Source organism: Oryzias latipes, chromosome 12, assembly GCF_053564925.1.
Source record: "Oryzias latipes strain Hd-rR chromosome 12, Olatipes_Hd-rR_3.1".
NCBI lineage: Eukaryota > Metazoa > Chordata > Actinopteri > Beloniformes > Adrianichthyidae > Oryzias > Oryzias latipes.
Genome location: NC_136248.1, coordinates 1,110,674 through 1,120,000, shown reverse-complemented (window position 1 = coordinate 1,120,000; position 9,327 = coordinate 1,110,674). Strand labels below are relative to the sequence as shown.

General features: G+C 46.2%; 1 protein-coding gene across 1 annotated transcript; it reads right to left on the bottom strand.

Moving 5' to 3' along the window:
• Positions 1-5,451: 5,451 nt before the first annotated feature.
• On the bottom strand, positions 5,452-9,327 carry ier5l (immediate early response 5-like). Its single transcript, XM_023960916.2, has one exon. It carries the CDS (start codon positions 7,371-7,373, stop codon positions 6,531-6,533), a length of 843 nt encoding a protein of 280 aa, XP_023816684.1. The 5' UTR covers positions 7,374-9,327; the 3' UTR covers positions 5,452-6,530.

Sequence of the window (9,327 nt, the reverse complement as noted above, 5' to 3'; positions counted from 1 at the left end):
GCGCTTTTCAGTCACACACTGATGGCGGCTCCGCTGCCGAACACTGGCACCAACCTCCCACCAGAGGCAAGGTGGGGTTCAGTATCTTGCCCAAGGACACTTCGACACATTGGCGTGCAAGGCGGGAATCGAACCTGAAATATTATGATCATGGGTCGACCACCCTTCCGCTGCAGCACTTCAACATTTCTATCTAAGAATCATGAGACCGTTGTGACATCAATGTAACAGAAACATGTCAGAAATGGATTCTGTGGTCCACTCGGTTTGTGGTAAAGAGCACTTATTTTTACTTTTAAGGAAAATGGATCTGGGTTTTTATGGGCTAATAAAGACAGCAAAGGGTTCAGCAGCACCGTCCAGCTGCTGTCAGACTGGCATCCCCGGAAACAAAACTTTCTTTACCCAATTTTTTCTTGGAAGTTGTAACGTTTTCTGTTTTTAGAAATAATGATATGTTATGACGATATGGAAGGGCAACGTTTTTTGCTGGGGGGTAACTCCCCCCCTTGTCCCCCTGTAGCTCCGCCCCTGGCTCATTTCGTTCCAAAGTTTAGTTTCACACACCGACACACAGAAACTTTTCTCTGTGGTTCTGATCAGTTTGATCTTGAAGTTCCTACATCCCCTCAGTTTGTTCCTCCATTTTCTAACAACTGTTTCTGGATATGAATGGTAACGATTTCCCACTGACTCTGGATAGAAGTTGTTGGTGTAAAAACCCACAAAGTCGTACAGTTTTAAAAGTCTAGATTGATAAAATAAATAGTTTGTATGATCAAGATATCCGGCTTTATGTACAATTCTGATAAACAGAGAGGATGTAGTGAACTCTTAGAATTATTCCCCTTCAGCTCTAATCTGTTTGCTCAGCTGTTGGACAGAACAAGTTAAAAATGAGAAAAAAAAGAAAAAAAAAAAAAAAAAAAAGAATTATTCCCCCAAATTTCTATAGTAGGTGAAATGTGGTAATATTAAGGAGCAGTACAATAAATATCTACTGTTGTATCCTAATATATGTTTAGATTTATTTACGATTGAAATACTTTTTGAGACTTTAGTTTGTATGTGTCTGATGTGTGGCTTCCAACTTAGTTTGTCATCGATAAAAACCCCTAAGAATTTGATTTCTGTAACATTTTCGATTAAGACATTATTTATTTCAATTGAGAGCTCTTTATTTGTGTTGTAGTTTCCAAAAAACATCACTTTGGTTTTATCTAGGTTCAAAGATCATCTGTTGTAATCCATCCATAATTTTATTTTGTTCAACTCTGTGTTCACCACCTTGATAAGTTCCCTATGATTATCATCAGCAAATAATATGAGTTTCATAAGCTTTGAAACATTGAATATGTCATTTATGTAAATATTGAATAGCAGCGGGCCCAGGATTGATCCCTGTGGGACACCACAACTTATCTCTTTGGTTTCTGATGTATATTCACAAATCTTGACAAATTATTTTCTTCCCGTTAAATAGCTTTTGACCCAAGTTAACGCTAGTCCTCTTATCCCAGACACTTCCAGTTTGTCAAGTAGGATGTCATGATTGAGAGTCAAATGCTTTTTTTGAGTCAATGTAAATTCCAGCTGCATATTTCTTTCTGTCCAGAGCGTTTGTGATTTCCTCCACAGCATCAATGATAGCCAATGAGGTGGATCTATTTTCTCTAAAACCAGATTGGTTTTCATTTATGTTTATCAATACGTGTAGCCACTTTATCATTGAATATTGTTGAGAACTGAGGGAGGAGAGAAACAGGTCCATAGTTTGTAAGTTGGTGTTTGTCTCCGCTCTTATAGATAGGAATCACTTTCATTATTTTCATTTGGTTTGGGACTCTCCCTGTTTGTAATGATAAGTTACATATGTATGTTAGAGGCTTAGAGATAATATTAATGACCTTTTTCACCACCGTCACATCTATATCCTCACAATCTTTTGAGTTTTTACTCTTGACTTTATTTACAATTGATCTCAGCTCATTTTCGTTCCCATGTGAAGGAGCGAGTTTGGGATTCTTGTGAGAAAAGGAGAAGCAGCCGGCAGAAATGACAACAATTTTAGAACAATTTGTGTTCTTTGACTGTTGGAGGCCTAAAGCCCCAACAAACTGAATTCATCATTTCTCAGGTTTTTAGGTGTAATTGGTTTGCAGATGCCAACGGAAGAGAACCGGTCGCCCTAATGAGGACGGGCTGGTGTGTTTCTGGCTGTGAGTCTATTTCGTTCCAGATGGAGGAGCTGTGTGAACACCACACAGGGCTGTGCTGCACTAGTCAGGCAGGAGGATGACTGAACCAGAAATGCTTTGATTACTTTATTCAGTCAGAAATGCCAAATTCTCGTGTGTTCAGTTCTGCATCACGTAGCCGACAACATAACTGATGAGACCAGAAGAAGCTTTGGAGCTGGAGGAGCAGATGAGCAGCAGCAGCCGCAGCCGCAGCCGCAGCAGCTGCAGCTGCCGCAGCAGCAGCAGCAGCAGCAGCTGCAGCCGCAGCAGCAGAAACAGCAGCAGCAGAAACAGCAGCAGCAGCAGCAGCAGCAGCTGCAGCAGAAACAGCAGCAGCAGCAGCAGGGATGGATGGGTTGTGTTAGCATGACTCTGAGGAAGAAGAGGGAAAATGCAGTGCTGTCTGCTGAGAGCGGGGATGACAAAGAAGGAGGGAGTGTTGGTCTGGAGAGCTGGAGGGAGGGTCAGCCTGAGGGGGCGCCACTCTGTGAACACAGCTGCAGTGATATCTTCATTCATTGATTTTCAAGAACACCACCAAGTGGCACAGAGTAGAGATAACAAGCCTGAAAGTTTCTGAGGGGGAAAGGCTGTCAAGGTGGAACAAATGTTCAAACTCTGCTTTTGGAAACAGTGGCATTGAAACGGGATCATTCTCTACGTTGTAAATTCATTGTTTCTTTTGAATTCTCTTTAAATTGAATTAAAATCCCAAAAAGCTGCAGCTCCGTGAGAAATAAAAAGAAAGAGGCAAATCTCAGAACTCACAAGAGAAAGGAGAAAAGCTGTAAGTGAGATATTTTACTGCACATTTATCTAAGAACTGTCCAACATCATGCATCAGTTCTTAGTTTAATATGCAGGTTTGAAAGGTTAACAATTCCTTTTTAGTCGGAACATTTTTACTATTGAAATGTAGACAGAATCTTAGATGTTTAAAACACAGCAGACATTCTGTGCAGTATAAGAAATAAAACTTCAGTTTACTTTACAGACGCGTGGATGTTAAAAATATTTTATCTACAAATGAACAGAAGACTGTAAAGATCTAAAGACATACAGTAAACGTTAAATTGGAGCTCTGACCAAAGCTAACGAGCTGTCAAAAGATCTACGGGAAAAGGTAACTGACCTACAACACAGGAAACGGAGAGAAGAAGAGCTCCAAGGAACGGAGAATGGCAGACAGCGGGGTTCAGACTTTGATCAAGAAGTGAGAAGGTCTCATGGCTTATGTTGAAACCAAACCACGGTCACAAACATTCCTGCCAGAAAAATCATCAGGGATGCAAAGAAAAACCACCAAGACCTTCAGCTGTGATCCGGGACTCTGAAAAACGGAGGTTTCCAGATGTTCAATAAGGCACAGGGAGAAACATGGCCTGCATGGTCGCGTCGCCAGAAGAAAGACTTTTTAGTGCAAATGCCACAAAATAGCTGGCTTACAATATGCAAAAACAGCACAGAGACACGCCCCCAAACTTCTGGACCAAAGTCCTTTGGACTCATGAGACCGTTTTTATAAACGCTCCATTTGGAGAGGAGTCAAGCAGGCCTCTGATGAAAAGAACACTGTTCCTACTGTGAAGCACGGAGGCGGAGGGCTGATGGTTTGGGGATGTTGGAGCTCCAAAGGAAACGTGGTCAGAATTGATGGTGAGATGAATGCAGCACGGAAAACTGCCTCTCTTCAGAACAGGGTCCTTTGGGGAAAAAAGCTTTTGTGTTTTCATTCGTATCCTCTCAAAATGACCAACAGGAGCTACGAAAACGTCTAAGACTAACCTGCTCTCTGAGCAGACGAAGAGGTTCTGATGATCCATCCATGCGTCCATCTTCAAAACCAACTGAATCCCATTCAGGGTCACAGGGTTGCTGGAGCCAACCCAGCTAGCTGAAGGAACGTCCTGACCAGGTGGGACACCAGTCTGTTGCAGGGTCACACACACACACACACACACACACACACACACACACACACACTCTGTCTCATCTTGGGGCAATCAGGAATCACCAATCAACCTTTGAAGCTTGAGGGAGGAAACAGAGTTCCAATGGAAAACCCAGACGTGCAAACTCCACATAGAAAGGTCCCAGCTGGGATTTGAACCACTGTGAGGTGAGAGCGCTAACCACTGTGCCACCGATGCAGCCCTGTTAGGAAGATCCGATATCAATAAGGACAACAGACAGACACATGAGCATCTTTTGATGTTGATGTCCTTCAGAAATTAAGGGAACACCTTAAACACTTCCAAAGCTGATGGATGTGGAAACTGGTCCCTGGTGGAGTGGATCTTCAGCCAATCACTTTCTGGAGTTCGGTTTATTGGTTTAAGATTTACGTAAAGCTTGTAGCTACAAAACAATTACCTTGAGGTGTTATTTGAAAGTGACGACACCTCCGAGTCTAATTATCTGACATTGGAATCAGTCACACCAGAGGAAACTCTCTCTGTTAGCTGCACTACTCTGTCCTCCCTGCAGGTGGAGCTGCCATGATTTAACCCTTTAACACCCGAGCGCTTGCTGGCGACAGCTAAACACGTTCTTTGACTCATTGGAACTCCGATCAACGATTCAGCTGATTCTGACGTGAAAAAAAACGGCTTTTCTCATTGAATCTGCACAAAGCCACTTTTCTGCTGATTCACACTGACTGCATAAACAGTGACTGCTAAAAAGTAAAGCTACTTCCCACCGCCTCAGAACACGCTGGAATAACGTCAGTTAAAGAATCCCTTAGTGGAAAGAAGGGAGCTAAAGATCTGGTGTCAAAGGGTTAAAAAAACAACAGTTTCACACTGAGATGGTCTGAAAATCCTCTGGATTGTTTGTTGACATGAGATTCAGCTCCAGAGGTGGGATTTGACCTAAAGGACTCCTGTCTTGTAGGACGCCCTGCTGCCCCAACACAGGTTCTGCTTTGGGCTCAACGTCCCTCATCATGAGAACATGATGTAGCAGCTTCAATCTACCTTTAGTCTTGAAAAGTATGGGCTTAATAAAGTAAAGCTGCTTCAGATTCACACAAACGTCGTTACCTCTGCTCATTTGAGTTTTTGAATCAGCCTCAAGAGGATGAGAAAATGTCCCCCCCCCCCAAAAAAAGGATCACTGATGAAGGTGAAGACATGAAGACAACAGGTAACGTGGTAACGTGTCCCGTGAAAGTCATGACTGCAAGGAAGCTGCCAATCAGACACGACCGTTTGGATGAAAGATTGACTTTTATTTAGGTTATAAATTTAAACAAATACTTTCTTGAACAGTTTAACCCGGTGATATACAATTTATTAAGCACAAAAATACAAGAATAACAACCAAATATGCAAAGAATGGACAAGAACTCTTTCTTTTGGTACACATTGTGCTCATAAAGCTAACTCATGGACTCTCCAGTTGTGGGGAAATCACAGGTTGGGACTCGGATCGTTTTCACAAAGCTGGAACCATGAATCATGGGTAAAGTCTGCATAACAACATGACACAGACTGTAGCAAACTGTCATGTCAGACGTCGGCGTGCGGTGAGGAGCACTCTGAAGACAAACGGCGGCTTTTTCCCTCCATCATGTGACGCGAGCTGCTTCAGAAAGGTGAGCGGGTCTGGAAGGCGGCTCACCAAACGGCCGTTAGTGTAGGAATTGGTCCAGGATGGAAGCAGAAAGACATTCAGCCCCTTTACATGAATCACAATGGCTGGCTTTGTGTTGGGTTTAAGGCAATAGAAGTGGATCCATGTCATTAGATTTAAGTCACTACTGTACCAAAGAGAAAGAACAGTCAACAGATGACTCTATGGCACTAGAACCTTCTTCAACACTTTCATCGTAAAGTCGCTTATTTTATAAATATCTTTCATTTTCTTGTAAAAATAAAGTTGATCTGGACTCCGAGGAGCAGGCCGGACTCAGTTCCTCCACAAGGTTCAGACTGAAGTCATCCATCAGTCTCCTGCTGGGAGTCACGTGATCTTTGGGGCAGAAAAAACACTTCCTGCTGAACCAAGTTTTCAACTGTCACCATTGTCCACTGGAAAAAGTTCGGAAGGTTTCTGAGTTGTTTTAGGGAACAGAACCATCACCGAACAGAGGAGTTGGGTCACATAAGTTCACATCTGAAACGGTTTCTGTCGAGAGTGAACCGGTTTACCGTGTTTGGAGTCTGTGCAAATTAATAATCTGAGCAGAGATTAGAAAACAATCAAATCCTAGAAAACGAACTTTTTTTCTGTCTTTAGCGGAACCGGGTCCAGAACTGAGCCGGTCTCTCTCAGAACCGGTTCCTCTCAGAAAGCCACTATCGCGCGCGTCCATGCTCCCAGGCTGGCCAGTGCCTGTTTGCTACAGATCTGCTCCAGGTCCGCCTGTCTGCTCAGCAGACCCGAAAACCCCGAACCAAAGATGGAGATCAGGTTGGAGATGTTGGCGGTGTCCGTGAATTCCGGGCTGGAGAAGCAGCAGTCCTCGCGTTTGGCGCGTTTGTGACAAAAGTCCGACACTTCCTCCACGTCGGATGTGGATGAACCGAACTCCACCTTGCGCTTCTTGGCCGGGGACTCTGCGCCCTGGCCCCCCTGGCCGCCCTGCAGCGCGTCGCAGCAGCAGTCCTGGTGGAGGAAGCCGTTCTCCACCGTGGTCACCACATGCGTGTCCAGGTCCAGCACCGTGGTTTTGCTGCAGTGGGCGCTGCTGCTGGCGGACACCGGCTCAAAGCAGGGCGACGCGGGGGGAGCCTCCATGCAGCAGCTCCGGTAGAAGCCCGGCTGCGGCTCCAGAGCGCACGGCGTCCGGCAGCGCGCCGCGGGCTGCGCGGACGCCGCGGGCTGCGCGCTCGCCTCCTCCTCCACGCAGCACGCGGCGCGCGGCTGCTCCTCTTCCTCCGCCTCCAGCGGGTTGAGCTGCTGGATCTCGCTGCACACCGTCAGGACCTCGTCGTACTGCTGCATCCGGTAGATCTCTGCGTACTTCTCCTTGATGAAGACCTGCCGCGCGTTCCGCAGCACGTAGGAGACCAGCAGGTTTTTGTGCAGCTTGATGCCCCCCCTCTGCGTCCTGGAGTTGTGGATCTTCATTAGAGAGATGGAGATCAGGCTTTGCGCGTCCACGGCGCACTCCATGGGGTTGATCATCGCTGCGTCTCCCCTCTGGGACACCGACTCCCTCCGTTGTGACGGTGTGGTTCCGGGAGAGCTCCGGTAGGACACATCGGCCGCGGCTCCGGGACTCTGGGAGCCAGCGATCGTTCCAGACGCCGTGAAACCCAACTTTTATATTCGGGCGCAGGGAGAACCCGCCCACCTCAGCCTCGACCAGTCAGCTGCCTCTGGGTGACTGAGTGACAGACACGCGCCCAACAAATATGCTCCTCCGGACCAATCAGCTTCAGGCGGTTCCTTTGAACTATTCAAATTCCACCCAGGCTGGAGAACAGGAGCGCCCTCAGTCCGACCGGCTTCCTGTAGTCGGAACCTCACAGCCTTCAGCGCCAGAGAGCGTTTCCATCTGAATCCTTCATGCTGGAGTTCAGAACCGCTGTGGACAAACGTTTGGTCAAATGTTCAAATCCCAAAGAAATGTTTTCATGGAGTAAAGATGGAGCGGCTCTGTAAACTTCTGGAAAAGTGGGCCTTGGTGGTCCATATGTGCTTTCTCCTCATGCCCACCAATGGGGGGGCAGATATTTTCCATCCACCAAACTGACCAGAGGACCCCAAAACGTCAGGTGTGTGCTGAAGGGCCCCCCCACATGAACTGCCCCTCAGGAAGGAGTTGGGCTGTGGGTTGGTCTGCTTCGCCACCTCCCTGTGACATCAGAACCAGATCCAGAAGGATCCAGCTTTTGTTCTGACACACTTTCTACAAAAACTGCCTCTTCTGCCCCAAGGAAAAAGTCTCTTAAAGTCTTAAAGGGTCACTGTTTAGAACACCCAGTAAACTGAACAAAAGCCCCCCCACACTGAAGAAGGAGGGGGCTGCAGATCCACCAAACGGCCACCGGTGGTGGCTGCACAGGCCTTCTGTCAGTCTGCTTCCTGGGGGGGGGCGGGGCCCACCCTTATGTGCTGAAGGTTTGGTAGATGGAGAAAAAGTCCGTTTTGATGGCGTTGGATTCAAACAGAGAGTCATGAAGCCAGAGCAACACCGTAAAGGTGGACATGACCTGCATCCTTTATGCTAAATGAGAACAGTAATCATAAATAACAGTTTAAAAAGCAGTTTTGCCCATAAATACCATGTTGGGACATGCTGTGTGGGAACAAACTGCACGGTTTCTCCTCAGTCACAGGACTGCAGCTGCTCTGCTTCTTCATGTCTGCGCAGACGCCTCCTTTGTGAATGCAGTAGCTCTGCTTGAACCTGTAGAGGCCAGTGCAGCACCAGCTTTTTGCCCCGAGTGTTCGGCGCTTCCCCATCCTCTCTTTGAGGTTGGATAGGCCTTCACAGCCTGCAGAGTGAAGCACAATCGTCATGCAGGATCGAGTCCCCGTAGAGCTGAAGCCTTCCAGGTTAGATGGAGGCCAGATGTGTGGCAGACATCTGCCTGAAATAATGCGGGTGGAAGAGCAGAACAGGAGGCTCAGAGGAGGAAGCTGTTGGTGAAAAGACTTCATCCAACGTTGTCTGCATTCCTGTGATAGCTCCAGACACATTAGCTTCTGCTAAATATGGGTTGGAGAACATGGCTGACGTTCAACAGAAAAGGACAAACTATCATTTTTAATACAAATTACCAGCAGATAAGGACGAAGCCTGAGTGCTGTGCAGCTGTGCAGCGTCCAGCCCGCTGTGCGTCACGATAACTCACTGAAAAGTCTAATAACAGAGCAACAAATGACCACCTATGGATTTCATTCCCACTTCATGTTGTTTGAGTTTAAATCAAAGTTTAAGAAATAAAAATCTACAAGGATCCAAATGGAGCCCATTCTTACCAACATTATTATTGTTACATTTTTAATTCATAACACTAACATTATGCCTTAAACGAGGAAATAGATGTAACATTTAAAGGGTCTAATCATGCAGAATCAACCTTTGGAGCTTTTAGGTGTTTTCTGATGTTCCTTCCTCACTAAAAACATC